This window comes from Ceratotherium simum, chromosome 7 (genome assembly GCF_057802395.1).
Source record: "Ceratotherium simum simum isolate JZ-2026a chromosome 7, ASM5780239v1, whole genome shotgun sequence".
NCBI lineage: Eukaryota > Metazoa > Chordata > Mammalia > Perissodactyla > Rhinocerotidae > Ceratotherium > Ceratotherium simum.
This window is the reverse complement of record NC_141906.1, coordinates 80,216,916-80,234,694: the sequence shown is the minus strand read 5'-3', so window position 1 is coordinate 80,234,694 and position 17,779 is coordinate 80,216,916. Positions and strand designations below refer to the sequence as shown.

At 36.1% G+C, this 17,779-nt stretch overlaps 1 protein-coding gene across 5 annotated transcripts in view; it reads left to right on the top strand.

Annotated features, from left to right (window-relative positions):
- ARHGAP32 (Rho GTPase activating protein 32) overlaps nucleotides 1-17,779 on the top strand; it is a 322,445-nt gene that overhangs the window by 285,909 nt on the left and 18,757 nt on the right. For all 5 annotated transcript variants that reach the window (XM_087433924.1, XM_087433925.1, XM_087433926.1 and 2 more), the window contains 3 exons: nucleotides 9,211-9,313; nucleotides 10,969-11,113; nucleotides 11,563-11,645. In XM_087433924.1, coding sequence (XP_087290050.1) covers nucleotides 9,211-9,313; nucleotides 10,969-11,113; nucleotides 11,563-11,645 — 331 coding nt within the window. The remainder of the gene's footprint in view (nucleotides 1-9,210; nucleotides 9,314-10,968; nucleotides 11,114-11,562; nucleotides 11,646-17,779) is intronic.

Below are 17,779 nucleotides of genomic sequence, written 5' to 3'. Positions count from 1 at the left end.
AGTATTATCCCTTAAAAGCATTAGCAAGTGGATGCTGTCTTCCTGTGAGGAGGCTTGAGAAAGAGAGCATAAAGAAGCAAATGTCCACGTATTGCAACAAAGTAGAACTCCTAGGGAACTTTATATCAACCAGATAAGCCTTCAGGATTTGTGAGAAATAAGGGCTCTCAGTAAAACCCTGAGGCATTAATGTCCAGGTGAATTGTTTTCCTTCCTAAGTGAAGGCAAAAGGTATTGACTAGCTTCATCCACTGGAATGCTAAAGAATGCACTATGTAAATCAATTACAGTAAAGAATTTGCTTCTAGTGGGAATGGATGTTAGTAGCATTATGAGAGTTAGGAACAACAGGGTGTTGAGGGATAACAATGTGGTTTATTACTCTCAGAGGTCCTGGACAAACCTCCTTCCTTGGCCCTTGGGTTTTCTCACAGGTAAAATAGGAATATTCCAGGGGCTAGTACAAGGGATAATGAGGCCTTGATCCATGTAAACTTCTATTATGGGCTTTATACCTTGAAGGGGTTCTTTACTTACAGGGTATTGATTAATTCTGGGGAGAGGCTTTGAGGGATCTATTTGAATCTCGATGGGAGGTGCGCTGTGAATTTTACCGGTATCAGTTGGAGATTTGCCCATAAAGAGGGTGGTAGCTGATTCAGTAGGGATGAATGATCAGTGTTTCCAGAATCCGCTCTAGTGCCATGAGAGACGGAGCAAATAAAAGATGCCAAAGGGTCATTTAATTCACCTGGTTGCCTATTTTGGTGACTACTGTCATATTCTAGAATTATTTCCCCGTTTCGGGAGAAATTTCAGTATGATACTTTTCCAAGAAATCTCAGCCTAATAAATGAATAAGGGCAGAAGAACTAAGAAGAAAAGGGTGTGTGTCTCTGAAAGGATGTAGACAAAAAGGAATAGGTTTAAAGACAGGAACCTTTGAAGTTTATTAGAGATCCCCACTATCTGAGCTGTTTTAGTACTCCAGGTCAGGAGCTGCTTTACGGTAGTGGGGTTGAGCACTGAGAGTGTGGCTCCAGTGTCCGGGAAGAAAGAGATTCCTCTCCAATCCGGAGAAATGTTTCTCCAAGCCAATTAAGGAGGAGGATTGGGAAGAGCCCCTGTAGTTCCTCGGAGCTCAACGCTGAGAATTTGGAGGACATTGGAAAGGCTGGTTTAGAGGGCTGAAGTTGCTTGAAGTGCTTAAATTTGTAACAGTCCAGGGTTGATTCCAGTGCCCTGGCTCTTTGCAATAATAGCAGAAACTAGGAGGTTTTGGTTTCTTTTAGGCGCCTTCATTTGCTGGAGTTGAAGATTAAGAATTTTAGCAGTCTTTTAGGTAATTCATCTAGGGTACGCGAGAGCTGGTTTGCTGGATTAACTAAATCTGGAGTTGCTCATTCCATCCTGCTCCTTTTACTAGAAGGGAAGGGTCCCGGATCAGTCCATTAATCAACATAGAGTTAAAAGCTACCCAGGTGGAATCAACATCTGAAGGTAGACCATAATTTTCTTTAAAAACCATCTGAAGTTGATTGTAATAGTCATGAACAGGTTCATCATGTTTTTGTGCAGAAGCCTAAATTTTGTTCCAATCAGTAGGCTTTGGGAAAGTCGTAGGAATTGCCCGAAGAAGTTGTCTAGCAGTTGCCTGAGCCTGATCATACAACAAATCAGCGGGTTGGTCTCCTGGTTGTAATTCTAGAGACCTTTCAGGATTTTCCCAATTAGCAGTTTTCATCCAATGCTGGGCCTGGCCTTTACCAACAAGCATATGAACTAGCTGATATAAGTCAGATTGGTAAGGTCAAATGATTATATTAAATTGCTCAGCATATCTGTGAGGATCTTAGGTTCCTTTGGGAAAATCCTTGACAAGGGCTCACAGTTCAGCTTTAGTCCAGGGAATATAAGAAATTAAGGGTTTAGCCTTTGGATCCTCAGAAGGTTTAATTTTAAAAGGACAGGTTCTGACAGGTTCAGAGGAGGAGGGAGTGGGGAGAGGCTCAGGGAAAAGGGGAAGTTTGGTGAGAGAGTTAGTTTGGGGGAAGTAAGGGTGTAGAGGAGGTGTAGATGGTATAGAAGGGAAGAAAGAAGATGGCACCAGAGAGGGGGCCAGAGCACGATGAGCTAGGGGAGAGGAACATGAGGCTTTGGAAGCCATTTCATCTTTCTTTAATTGTTTATTTGCCTCAGTTAATCTTAAAATTTTATTTTTCAAACAGGCAATTTTAGACTCCTGATAACGTTTGGAAGCCTCAAAATACCAATTGAAATAGGCATTCCATTCAGCTTTGGAAATTACAGAACTGTGGTTGTCCGGTTAGGTTTTAAGAAAAGTAAGGTTGGGGAGTTCAGAAGTTTCCCATGATGGCCATTTATATTCTAAATTACTTTTCGTTAAATTGGTCCATTTAGGTAGAAACGTGCATGAGGAGTGACTGTGGTTTTTATGAACATAAAATTGGCCATGATCCCTGTGGGGGGGTGTGCCCTCAAAATATTTGGATAACTGGGATCCAGTTTCTTAGAGGTTTTTCTCTAGAGCAAAGGAGTAATTCTCAAACATGCTAAACAGCTCAGCCTGCTGGCCTAATACCAGCCAGTTCCGTTAGAACAGTCAGTAAGGTGGAAACTGAAGGTTGAATCAATGCAATTCCAAAGAAACAGTCCAGTTCGAAAGGAAATCAACTGAAGTTTGGTCAATGCGGTTCTAAGGAACAGTTTGCTCCCAAGGGAGTCAGGCCAAAGGCTGGACCAGCACAGTTTTAATGAAACAATACAAAAATCAGACCAAAGGCTAGCACAGTTTCAGTATAAACAGTCCCATTCCAAAAGGAATCAGACCAAAGGCTAGCACAGTTTCAGTATAAACAGTCCCATTCCAAAAGGAATCTGACCAAAGGCTAGCACAATTCAGAGAGTCAGGCCAAAGAGCCACCCAAGTACTTGCAGACAAACAAGCCCTTAACCAGAAAAGGATGAAGCCTTAAAATAGGTCTGGAGGGGCCGGCTCCGTGGCGCAAGCGGTTAAGTGCGCACGCTCCGCTGCGGTGGCCGGGGCTTCACCAGTTCCGATCCCGGGCGCGCACCGACGCAGTGCTTGTCGAGCCATGCTGTGGTGGCGTCCCATGTAGGGTGGAGGAAGATGGGCGCGATGTTAGCTCAGGGCCAGTCTTCCTTAGAAAAAAGAGGAGGATTGGCGTCAGATGTTAGCTCAGGGCTGATCTTCCTCACACGCACAAAAAAACAAAATAGGTCTCGAATGAAGCCTGGAGAACCTCGACCTAATGAGGGCAGAAGCTGGGATCCAGGAAAAAGATTTACCCTCAAACTCCAGGGTCGACAGGAAAAGCACCGAGCTCAGTGGGTTCTCTTGTGGGTACCTCACCTGTTTGCTCAGCAGCCTCAGAGTCGTCAGGGGAGCTTCTGTGGACCTCCACATGGGCCACCAAAATGTTGACCTTAAAACAAATAGCTGGTTATTTCTCCAGCAAAAATGGGTTTATTTGGGATCAGCAAATAATTGCAATTTGGCGTCTGCAACACGTGCAAGTCCCCCTCAGCAAGGAGTGGAGAAATGCTTTTACAGAGAGGAAGAGGAAGTTCAGAGGCTGTTGTAAACACAGAGTTTGAGGGGTGGTGGCTTTTCCTTTTCTGAGTTGTGACAGCCTCTCATTGGCTGAGCCTGCTGATCAGAGAGAGGAGGTCTTTCTTCTTCCTATCGGACTATTTTCAACATAAGGCGTGAGAGCTCCCTGTTTTGGCCTCCTGACTCCAATGTAATGAGGTTTCTTGTTTATTAATTTCCATAATGGATTAACTAAAATTTTTATTAGGAAAGAGAATGGCTTTTAATATTAAAATGATTTATTAATTTGTCTTTGATTTAATAAATGTGTGAGGAATTAAAGTTAAGATTTTGAGACTTCATGTATACTCTATATGGTCTGTAACTACAGTTGCACCATTTGTGTGTGTGTATTTATATATATATAGACAGAGAGAGAGTATTTTAAAGTCTAAATTAAGTAAAAATGAATATATATTATATGTAATATTTAAAGGCTAAGTGAAAACAATAATCCTGAGGAAGAATATGTTTATATATTATATATATAATTGTGAGGAGAGATGAAATATACATATAGATAGCTATATAGATATAATTATATAGTGTGTATAGTCTTCTTTCTCATGATTATTCTGTTTTAGTTTGGACTTTAAAATAGTGTCTTTACTCTATATAAAATAGATTTTGTACCAGATTTTTCTAAGATGGAAGCTCATAGCAGAATAATGTTTTGCTAAGTGACTCATTCTTTGAATTATTTTCCTAGTGAATAATCAACTTTATGGAGAGATTATCCTGTTATACTTTCTAAACTTTTGAGTACCTCCCTGTTGGAGCAAGTGACAAACCTGACCTATTTCTTCTATACAAAGTGTTGCAAGAAATCATGTAGGAGTGCAACAAGGTGTTTTTTAAAAAACTCTCTTATTTGTGATCCCTGGTGCCAGGATTCCCTCAGGATGATCTTCCAGAGTTTCAGCTACCACAAACTACAATTGTGTTGATTAAAGATTATATCACGGTTATCTGTATAACTGATGTTTTAAAAATCTGCCCGCATAGTACGTTTTTGTGAATAGATCAGACTAATTTGTCATTTACATGGGCATCCTTAATTATAAAGTCAAAAAATTTTTATCTTAGTTACTTTTTGTATCGCTTTTTCTTTTTGTATTTTTTAATATCTCTTTTTGTTCAACCTGCTTAGATGTGATCATTAATATGCAGGAGTGTTTTCCAGTTTGTTCTGCCGTTCTCATTAGCTTTCAAACATCAATTCAGCAAGTTTTAGTTGTATTTAGAAGTTTTGGGCATTTCCATTCTTAGTAAGTATGGTAGGAGAGGACAGATGCCAGTATGTCATTTCTTTCTGAAAAATAACAGATTTAGTAACTGCAGTGTTCATGCGTTCCCTAACTGTGATAAAATCTATTCTGGTAGAACAGAGAGTTTTCTAGTGTCATTGATTTTTTCATAGGGCTTGTTTTATTTACTGCACATATTTGAAAACAAATTTCCTTAACATGAGATTTGAAATGAGATTGCTTAAAAAAAAAGTGAGAACTTTGTAGAAAACTAGGTAAAATTATATTTGGTACAAAATATAAAAAATATTTTAAAACTCAGGATGAGGAGGGGCCGGCCCGGTGGCATAGTGATTAAGTTTGCGTGCTCCGCCCCGGTGGACCTGGGTTCACGAGTTTGGATCCTGGGCGTGGACCTACACACCGCTCATCAAACCATGCTGTGGCAGAATCCTGTATGCAAAATAGAGGAAGATTGGCACAGATGTTAGCTCAGGGCCAATCTTCCTCACCAAAAAAAAAAAAAGAAAAAAAAGAAAGAAAGAAAACAAAACAAAAAACAACTCAAGGTGAGGAAACTGTTGCCTGAACGTATTTCTGTGTTTGAGGTTATTTGACCGTCTCAGCAAGAGGCCTTTTTTTTTTTTTTAAACCACTATAAATATACAGGAATTTTATAATCAGAGCACACTGGAAGGAAACAAGGCCCAAACAACCCCTGAAGTTAATCCTTTAGGTATCATATTTGCCTAACCAAAAATTATGATGCACATTCTAATAAGAAACACTGTGTCAATGTACTCCTAGCCTGGAAGCCAACACCCTGAGAATGGAACTGGACTTTTTAATCTGTGTTAGAGAATGCTTGCATGATTCCTGGCATTTAGAAGGGATCTAATAAATGATTGATGAATGAGTGAGTGAATGAACGAATGAATAAATGAGGAGAAAATCACAGAAATTAAACCAAAGTGTCCAGAAAAATAAAAGACCAATTCTTGTCACACTTATCTCCTACTTCTTCAAGCCATAATTCTTATCTGAAGCTTCGTCAGTTTTAATTTAAATATTTACTTTTTTATTGCATTGTCATATGATATAAAAAAATACTAAAAGTATTAAATAAAAGTGGATCAGAAGTATATTATTTGGAGAGTGTGGGAATAGTTTTTAAAGTCTTAGCCCCTTTTGGAAGAACTGTTTTGGTGGTTTCTAATGTTATGTTTGACTGGTTCATTATTTAATGTGCAGTTGGCTGGTTTGTTAGATTGTTTGGGGGGAAAAGTGGCTAATAAGATGCCTTTTTAAAATTTGGGTTTCTTCCAATAATACATTGGGTTTCCATATTGCTTTTTTATATGTTAGTGAAGAAATAAACCATGTCTTTTCTCTTTTTATCTTCTGACACTGTTCTTCAGTTTCTACTCTCTTTTCTTCAAAATGAAAGTTTATGCTTTTCTCTTTCATTTTGCTTCCTATTTTAATTAAATGTCTCATTTGTCTCTCTTAAAATTCTAAGTAATAACAGTATTCAGTTATGTAATTTTATTTATTAAGCCCTATTATTTGATTATTTTGTGGACATTCAGTCCTTTTACCCAGGGAACATAAAATAAAGAAACAATTTAGATGTTTTCCATGAAGTATTATGTCTGTAGAAGCTTAGCTGTATTATTAAGGAGAGACTTCTGATTCCCAGTAATTTCAAAGTTTACAGAGAACATAAGCAGGTATAAATCTAATATCACAAGATTGTTAAGAGTCTCAAGAAAGTTAGCTATACTTTATTTTTTAATGGATGGTAGCTTATTTTTATGGAAACTCTCTAATGCCTGCTAGGAGAACCTGATAATGTAGAAACAAAACCCTGTGCTCTGAAGAGTTTTCTTCAAGGCAAACCTTTTCTGCGTTTGGGTGAGTTAGCATGCTAACTTGGAGCATACATAATGAGAAGCATCTTTTAAGGAAAAAAATTAAAGCTTTGTTTTTCTTTAAGTAATTATATTAATTATTCCAATAATTTCTCAGTATATTTCCTTTGAAGTGGGTGATTGAAATTTTCCAACCCCAAATTTTATTATTCTACCTCTAGTTTGTAGGATAGAAACCTAAGGCACTGAGATTATCATTGATGGAACAATATTAGAAATAGGCCTCAAGCTCATAAAGATACTTTAAATTTTGCATATCATTTTGACATAGAGATTGCTTATAATATAAAGTCAGTTCACAAAAAGTACCCGACAGTTCTGCCTGCCCTTCATCTCAATGACATAAACATATTCCGTTTCTTGTTACTAAAATTCTTGAATGTTTTTAGAGATAGAAAGTATACATTTGAAAATGAATACAGTTCCATATGAAAACAAAAATCCCTACTCTGCTGACTTGGTCAGATAACTTTGTCAGGCTCATGGGGTACCTGTAGATTAAATTCATTCGCTAGTTTTCTATATTGTGTCAGGACAGTGCTCCTGGATTTTGAATATTCAAAGATGAACGAAGCATGACTTTTGCCTTTTGAGAACCTAAGAAGGCGTAATAGTTGTGTAAACTAATAAATAATAACAATGACATAGTTCTGTGGGCAGGTACCTAGAACATAGTGCTGCATCTACCTCTACTTGGGGATTTTCAAAGAAGGCTTGCTTAAAAGTGATAGTTCAGTTGGGTTTTGAACAAAGCCAAGAGTTTTCTATATGGAGATGGCTGTAGAGGGAGACTCTGGGTAGAGGAAATTTTTTTGTGAGGGAGTTATAGAATGGCTGGTTTGTATGGCAGAAGATGAGACTTCACTGGCCTCAAGTTGTGAAATATGGAAGGTGATAACAATAAAATAAGTGCTAATTTGTGAGGGACCTTATATTCCAGGCAGTATATTGCCATAGTTAAAAATTGGCTCTGTACTTAGACTGCCTGAGTTAGATCTCATTTCTGCCATTTGTTTCCTCCTTGCCCTTGGATAAAACTTTCTCTCTCTAGGACTTAGTTTACTCTCTGTAAAATGGGGATAATGATAGAACTTTCCCATAGGATTTCTGTGAGAATTAAGTGAGTATCCATTACAAAGCACTTAGCTTGGCACACATTACATGCTGAGTAATATAGCTGCTTTTTAAAACTCTTATTCAAAACTAAGGAGTTTGTTTTAAATGTAAGTTACGGGATCTGACAATTTAAAAGACAGAATGCAGGAAGGACAACAAAAGGCAGGAAAATGAAAGAGAAGTCTGTTGTAATAATAAAGGAATGATATATACTGTAAGTGACATAATATGAGCTAAAATTATCTTATTAAAATAGCTTAATTGTTTCATTTGCCTCTGAATGTTTTATCCATAGTTATAGTAGTCTTTTTGTTTTTAGTTATAATAGTCTTTTGCAGACCAAATAATGTTCTTCCAAGCACTTCTTTTCAGGAATTTTAACTATCAAATGAACATAGTTACTCAAGTCTGTAAATTTATCCATCTGCATGGCAAAACAAATAAAGTTCAAATTTCAGCTATTATAAATTTTTGAATTTTTATAAAATTTTTTTTATCATACTTTGAATGTTCTTTTCTAGACTGTAGGCCCAGAATAGACTGTAGGCCCACAATAGCTGTCCATTTGTGTCAGATGAGAGGTAACCAGAGAGAGTCCACTTCTTTTCTTTCTACTTATTGTTATAGTGCCCTTTAGGATGAGCTGATAATATTAACATTAGTAATTTTAATGTAAAGATAGGCAGGAAATTAGAAGAGTCCATCTACTTGAAATTACTTTGACCTTTGCATTATGTTGGTGTTTTGTTTATTGGCTAAAATTAGAATTAGCATTAACTATGAAAAGATAAAAGAAACTTTTTTTAAAAAAGTGAAAAACTGCAGCACTTGGAGGCAGTTATCGTGTTGGGATAAGCATTTAACTTTGTATATCCATTTGTTGTGTATGAAATTCAGCTAAAGGGCTATATTATTATTTTTTTTTTAATCTAGTATGGTGTTAGGACTAAACAGTTCACCTTACTGTTGTAACATGGTCTAAATGAGTCTACTACAGAAGATCTTAGAGAGACTATCCTAATAATGAATGAACTGTTTGACCCAACTAAACATAACAAGGTAGAGCCAGTCTTTATTATTCAGGAACCAGTTATCTAGTTTAGATATGAAATTAAGTAAATATGCCCTCATCATTTTTTGTAGTAGATTAATCTCTGCCTCTTACAACTTTACTTTACAAATGTTATTTTGGTTATGAAAGCTAAGACATTCTCATTTTTTGGTGACTTTGTTTCCACTAAATACTCCCAATTTAATGCATGTCTTTAAAAATTCTCTTTAGTACCCCAGGTTCTTCAAAGTTGTACAGCATTCATTGAGAGATATGGCATCGTGGATGGAATATATCGTCTCTCTGGAGTTGCCTCCAATATCCAGAGACTGCGGTAAAACCTTATATGGCATTTTCTTTTTCGTTCTTATTCAAATTTATTAAAATGACATTATTTCAAAATTAAGACACATTGATAACCATAATTTTCAGTAGGATAGTTTAGATAAAGTAGAAATAATTCCATATTCTTCTCTGTATATATTTTTCTAAATGCCACTTCATTTGCAGTATCAGAAAACCATGTCCCCTTAACCTCTTCAATACTTGTATTTTGTCTCTTTACAATTTTTGAAGATTTTAGCAAATCAAGTGTGAACCTATGACAACCATGAGAGATGAAAATTTACGTTATAATAGAATTATTCTTGAGCTCTTAATGAAAATTGATGAAACTTTTTCTAGGTCTACTTTGACCCTACTTCTGTTGTATATGCTCAAGTATGCATGTGTTACGTATCCCACATCCTCTCCCATTATCTTTTCAGAGACAAAAACAGTGGTATCCTTTACACCAGCAATAGAAATTTTATTTTTGCTTAGTATCTTAGATTCTAGTCTATTCTTTTTTTTTTTTTTTTGTGAGGGAGATCAGCCCTGAGCTAACATCCGGGTTAATCCTCCTCTTTTTGCTGAGGAAGACTGGCTCTGAGCTAACATCTATTGCCAATCCTCATCCTTTTTTTCCCCAAAGCCCCAGTGGATAGTTGTATGTTATAGTTGCACATCCTTCTAGTTGCTGTATGTGGGACGCGGCCTCAGCATGGCCGGAGAAGCAGTGCGTTGGTGCGCGCCCAGGATCCGAACCCGGGCCGCCAGTAGCGGAGCACAGGCACTTAACCGCTAAGCCACGGGGCGGGCCCTAGTCTATTCTTAATATGTGATTATCCTTTATTTTTCACTGTGGTGCATGGTAATTGCCATTATTCTATAGTGATTTTAATATTCTAATTGACCACAGAGCTCAGCTCTATTTTCAGGAATACATGTTTGGAAAAAACTTAAATAGATTCTTGTTCTAAAGACAGTTTCAGTCCTTAGTTTCAGATGCAGCAAATCTCGTATTCAGGTTGTCGACATACACTAATCCTTTTGGTGCATAAGTGGTCTCATGCCTGTAGTGACATTAACCTTCTGGAGAGTGAGCTTAATCTGCCTTAGTATTCTGAGCACAATTTTTATTTCACTCACTTTAATGCTACAGATTTTACTGTCTATTAAACTTTGGTGTTAACGGGAATTGCTTTATATTGTTTCTGGCTTCCTTATCCCTCTTCAATAAAGCATTCCTGAACTATACTTCTTGTATCTGAGGAATTTCTGTACATGGTTGTTCATGTACCAGCTGCCACTCTACCCTACTTTCCAGAATTGCCAAAATAGAGTATTCAAACCATTAGGAATTAGGAGTCCTGTTTTCAGATCTCTATGTTGAGTTGTTCATTCATATGTATTGCAGAGATTGTTGTCCATTTTTGTATTAAAGCTGTGCCCTTAATTTGCATGTAGAAAAACACTTGTCTTATGATCAGACATCAATTACTGCTGAAGTCCAAATATAGCTTACGTGAAATGGAATCATTTGAAGAAAATAATAACTCATTGAGGTAGAGGTTAACACTTTGGGCCTTTGCTGTCTGTTTTAAAGTCATATATTTGCTTTTCCTTCAATGAAATAATTTTATTTTGTTTCTCTTCTGTGTTTGTTAGCCATGAATTTGACTCTGAACACGTCCCCGACCTGACAAAAGAGCCATATGTTCAAGACATCCATTCCGTGGGCTCCCTCTGTAAGCTGTATTTCCGAGAGCTCCCAAACCCCCTGCTCACCTACCAGCTGTATGAGAAATTTTCTGTGAGTACAAGTTACTTTTAAATCAAGTTCTTTTTGGAGTTTTGTTGTGGTTTTGTTCAAAATGTGTAAAAATTGGTTTGGTCACATAAGAAATAGTTCTGTGACTAAAATGGCTCGTTTAAAGAAAACAAAGAACAGTTATTGCTAGCTAGTCTGTAGTCTTTGTTGTTTTCACATTTTCCTTCTTTTAGTTTCTGACTTTGAGCCACTAATCTTATCACCCTTAATATTGGTTACCATAAAGTTTCTAAGTTATCTTTTAATAGATTTCAATGTCCACATAGTATGGAAACAAAGTTTATTTCCTTGATACTATATGGTGTTTCCTTGTCGTTCAGCATCAAAGAGGAGAGAGAATTAATCTCCGAGTGAAAACTGAATTGTATGTGAAGAACTTTCGTTTTTACCAACAAAGCCTACCAGTTTATTTTGCGTTATGATTGTTACAGGATGCTGTTTCAGCAGCGACTGATGAAGAAAGGCTGATAAAAATCCATGATGTCATCCAGCAGCTCCCCCCTCCACACTACAGGTAAACCACAGGCTTTAAAATACTGGCCAACTGTAGAAGTCAGTTGATGTGTAAAAGTGGTTTTTCTTTAGATTTCTAGCTATTTAAATTTCCTTGGAGTTCTAACTATGTAAACTTCCATTTTTCCATACATTTGTATTTATTTGTCTTTGTATCCCCAGGTCCTGGCACAATGGTTGGCATCCAGTAGGCACTTAATAAGTGTTGAATGAATGAATGAACAAATAGATGGTTGATTAAATCTGTTTGTTTTTTGAGTCACTGAGGAATATTGCTGAAGGTACTGGGGTGTATGACCACAAGTGTGAATACTTCACTTGTGAAGTACTTGAATCCAAAACATGGATACAGCATTGGGTGCCTGTTTACTTGTTTCCTTTTTTCCAGCCCTCTTTTCTTTTTCAAAAAGTGTCGAAGCTACATAGAATTGCAAAATCTAGCAAGTGTCTCAGAATTCTTCATGAGACTCTCAGATGATCTGTAAACCTGTGTTTTGTTTTACTTTAGGTTTTATTGTTGTTTATTGGTTTGTTAATATTGCTACTTTTTAAAATTCAATTTAATTTATATGTTAGTTTGGACTCTCAGAAATATTTTTGCTCATATCTGAGAAGACCAGAACAAAATTGAGGATGACTGCTCTTTAGTGAAAGAAAACAGCATAAATCGTGGATTATAGTATGCAAAAAAGCGAAAGATAAAATTTTTAGATTTCAGTTATTGACAAGAAATTAAATTCAGTAGATGTTTTAGTAATACACATATTAAGTAATTTACTGCTAATTTTTTCAAAATGACATTGTTCATATATATATTTTAAAAATCAGCACTAGATTTGACACTAAATCAACACTAAAATTTTTAATCAACATTGAAAATCAACACTTTTTTAGTCAATACTATGGCTATACATGCATGATAGTCAAGAGGCAGAAGGTGGCTTAGCATTGACGCATTGTCCTATTAATGTAGCCTGTCTTAAGAGGAATGTGAGGAACTTAAAGAGGTCTTAAGGACCCGTAGAAGAGGGGAAAAAAAAAAAAAAAACAACACTCAAAAGAGCTTTTGTGAGGCAAGCTCAAGAAATTTAGGTATTTAGCCCTGAAAAAGAAGGCTGAGGAGATAAGTCTGATCAATAAACAGTTATTAAAGATTATCTTTGAGGGAGAAGAGAACTTTTTTTTAACTTAATCAGAAAAAGAAACCTAGTGCAGTTTAAGAATATTGGCTTTGATAGATAAACCTGACTTTGAATTTCCAGCTTCATCACTTACTAGCTGTGTGACTTCTCTAAGCATATATCTCTGTATCTGTGAAAAGAATACTAATACCACCTGAAGAGGATTTTTTAAAATATTAAAATGAGATCAAATGTATGAATGAGTCTGACCCTTACTATTTTTGTTTAATATAAAGCATAGCAAGACAGATTGATTAAAGCCAAGACTTCTCAAGTTGGTGGTTTTATGTGAGGTACTATGTAAATCTGTCTTTTTTCTCTAAACTAAAAAAAAATGATCAGTATAATATATGTACATAGTTTTAAAAAATCAAATGCCTGCATAGCTGACACTGACAAACAGCAGTCTCCTGCTGCACACCTCCCCGTTCTAATTTCTCTTTCCCAGAAGTCATCATTCTCAACTCTTTCTTCTGGAATTTACTCCTCTGTTTCTAAATAGCATGCTTTTGTTTTCATTTCTTGATTTTTCATTTTTAAATATTATTTTTTGCCTTTTTATGGTAAATGAGGACTTAGCTCTCTTGTAACCACCCCCTGTCCCGTACCACACAAACACAGACTTCGTCTTCTCTCATCTTCATAGTCTAGTTATGGCAGCGTTGGGAGTTAAATCAGTGTTCATTGTCCACATTGTAATAACTATGTAACTGTCATTCACAACTGCATCCAGCAGTGTACTAGAATTACATTTCCTTTCTGGGATAACTTTGCGTGTTTTTGTGGAGCGATTGCCCATTTTTGGCTTACTAAGTTTATGTTTATCACTAGTTTATCCCTCAGACTCTCTAACAGAATTATAGATGTTCTTTTGGTGTGTTCAAACATATCAAGCAACTCCCCCCCGCCATGAAAACATCACTCCTGGGGCCTTCTGTCCCACTAATAATTGTTCTCTAAATCTACAACCCAGCTGTCAACCCTTTACCCTCGTCCTGGAAATCCCCTTCATGACTCCTTCGTAAGTTAGAGCTCTTCTTTTCTGGATCTCTTTCTGTCATCTTCCTTGTTTTTACTCCCTGCTTTTGTAGTATATCTTTGGTAGCTTTCTGAGAAAAGGAAGCTTTTCTTTGGTATGAAAATGCTCCTATTCTGCTCTTGCATTTTGTTGATAGTTGGCTATAACATTTTAGTCTGTAAATAATTTTTTCCCGTAGTTTTGATGGTATTACACCATTGTCATCTAAGCAAAAATACTGCAACAAAGTCTGATACTAGTCTGCCTCTTTTTTATATGACCGATTTTGTTTTGTTTATATCCTTTCTGAATGCTTTTGAATTTAAAACATACCTCGTGGTCAGTTTTCACATTGACTGATTTTGCAATGGTTTCGTTTTCATTCTTTGCTCTGGGCACTCAGTGGGCCTTTTCCATCTGGAAACTTCTGAGAAATTTTCCTGTATTATTTTCTTGATGGCTATCATTGCAACTTAAACCCCATCCCTTTTCTCTATTCTCTTTCTGGAATGTTACAACTGTTGAACTAACTCTTATTTTCTCACCTTTGTCAATTTCCACATATGGATTTCCCCCAATCTATCTCTTGATTTAAAAAAAATTTATTTCTAAGAACTAACCAACTGCCTGCCTGCCTGCCTGCCTGCCTTCCCTCCTTCCCTCCCTCCCTCCCTCCCTCCCTCCCTCCTTCCCTCCTTCCTTCCTTCCCTCCCTCCCTCCCTCCCTCTGCCATTTCTCTCTCCCTCCATTTTTTTCTCTGAATGTTCCTACTTTATAGCATCCTATTCTTATTTCATGGGTATAATCTCTTCTCTCTATGAGAATGTTATTGGTAATTGTAGGTTTTGTTTTGTTTTAAATTGTTCTGTGCTCATCACAGTATTTGTTTTTTCCTCATTTGGCAGCTCACCAATATCAAGACTTTGCGAAGTATTCAACTGAGGTTTTATAGAAGCAAGAAACAAAAATTCTTTTTTTAAAAAAACTCATGTTTTATAAATGTTGATAGCATTTAACACAATTATGAATTAAAATAACCTTGCATAAACAGTTATAGAAACACTTAAAATTGGCTTTAGATAACCTTGTAATTCAAATAATCTTAGTCAAAGTGTTTGGGGATACCACAGAGAAACCCATCAGCCAAAAAACTTACTGTGCCTTGGACACCAATCAGTACATTTTACAGAGAGAATTTGAGAGTATTGGTTAATCTCTGGGTGAATTAAGAGGACATCAGTAAGAAGAGACTTTATCATATGTATAGAGTATATATGTGTGTATATATATACACACATATATATCATTTTTAGAGTATATATGTATATATATCATATATGTATAGTGAAGTACATATATCTCCTATATATTTTATATAAATAAATCTCCAACCATATGTTTTATTTATATATCATATATTTATCCCTTGCTGTGTAATACATTTATATCCCCTACTATATATAATATCTATATATTATAGACATTATAATGTAGGGACTTTGGAGCCAAACTGCCTGTATTAGCTGTGTGACCTTGTGACCTTGGGCAAGTGCCTTTGACTCTCTGGACTCAGGTTCATTGTCTGTAAAATAGAGACAATAGTACTTTTCTCATAGGATTGTTATGAATAGTAAAGGTAAGCATTTAGAACAAGGCCTGTTAAAAAGTACTATTTGTATGAGTTAATTACTGTTATTGTCATCATTATTATCTGTTATGTATATCCATGTATTAACTTTATTATGTGTTTTATCTATATACACAAACATAAGTGTGTGTGTGTGTGTGTGGGTATATATATATATATATACTCACACACATATATATACTCACACACATATATATCTCCTACTGTATTGATATGTATAACTTTTCTACTATATTATGTGTATCTACTCTACTATAATTGTATTGTTATTTCCCCTACCATAGTATATATTCTCCCTTATTACATAGATATAGATATTTCTCAATAATATATAAATATTTCCCCTCCTAATTATATATATAGCTTCGTTGCTATCTGTCAATTTAATCTTCCCTATTGAACATTATATACCTATCCTGCTATATATTATATATTGTATATATATCCTACTATGTGTTTTTTTATATATACTGTATTGCCTATTTTAACCCCTGTAAAACACAAGCTCCTTGAGGTCATGAATTCTGCCTTGTTTGTCACTGTATTCTCAGCATAGAACCTTGCACATAGTAAATGCTCAAAAATATATATTGCACATACATTTTATATATTTTGTACATTATGTATTTTATAGCTTGCTGGTATATGTGTATCTATATATAGTACTGTATGTATATCCTAATATTACCCTATCTCCTAATTATGTTATAGTAGCTACCATGTGTGCCCACCTGTTTTTTTTTTGTGAGGAAGATCAGCCCTGAGCTAACATCCAAGCCCAATCCTCCTCTTTTTGCCAAGGAATATTGGCCCTGGGCTGACATGGGTGCCCATCTTCTTCTACTTCATATGGGACGCTGCCACAGCATGGCTTGAAAAGCCGGTGTGTCAGTGCACGCCTGGGATCTGAACCTGTGAACCCCAGGCCACCGAAACGGAGTGCATGCACTTAACTGCTATGCCACCGGGCCGGCCCCCCCCACCTGTTTTATGTCTAATGTTTACTATACACATATGTCCTACTCTCCGTTATGTACAATTCCTTGTCATGTATCTTCTGCTATATAATGAATTTTTATATTCTAGCTTCTTCTATATAATTTGTGTGAATTTATATATATTCCAACTTTATATATCTCTTTTGATCCAGGCTTTTTAAGATTTTAACATTTACATTTCCTAATTCCTTAAATGCTCTTGAAAAACAAGATTTTTAATAGTGTTCTCTCCATGTGGATGGTCCATATGTTATTTAATCTTTTCCTCAATTTCCCTATTTAATCTGTTTATGTGGTAGAGATTCTTCCTCAATTTTTAACATTACTATGAGGACCATTTATATGAATCTTTTTGAGAATCTAGATTATTTTTTAGGATAAAGACCTGATAGTGGAATTCTTGGAAATGAAAAGATACTAAAATTTTCTTCCCCCTATACAGGAATTTCCAAATTGTATTCCCTGAAAGTTTATGCAATTTGCACTCTGCTGAATATGACAATGCTCATTTCATGGCACTCTGACTAAAATTCTCCATTAGCTTTTAAAAACATCTTTACAATTAGATATGTGAATAAAATGGTATCTTTGGTTTTTTAAATTCGCATTTCTTTTAAAATACATTTCTGAAATACTTTAATCTTTCCCTTCTTTCATCCATGCCCCCCACTCCAAGTAATAAAATTTTATATTGTTTTCTAAGCGCATTTCTCAAGCTTCCCTCCTCTACATTGTCTCCAGGCCAGCTTCACTTCTATCTGTCGATCGATCTTTCCTTATTTAACTATGTACAGGAGGGACAGAGGATCACCATTTTTACTGTAGAGCAGCTACAGTAGATGCTGCTGACTGAGCAGAGACTTGGGAGCTAAGCTGACCTTGATTCAAATCCCAGCACTGTTCGTCTGTGTAACCTGGGCAAACCTTGGCTTTCTCCTGCATGAAGTGGGGAATGGTAATACTGCTTGTTAGGGCTATTGTGAGAATTAGAGGAGATTCCCTATAAAAGCATCTTGAACAGTGCCTCTAGCTGTTATCTTCCTTTTCTTCTCAACTTCATGTTAGGCTCATCTGAATCTTTGAAGGTTATATGTTGACCACAATTTAACTTTCGTTACTGTTTCAAATAATATTCTTAAACTTCTGTCTCCTATTCATCATCTTTAATAGTGTTAAGCCCTTATACACTTAGGTAGCGACCTTTGAGAGATGTGATAGTTGATAGGTAATACCTCTGTGTGTTTATTTGATTTAACTTAGATTTAAGCTGATCATGCTTTATTTCCAAAA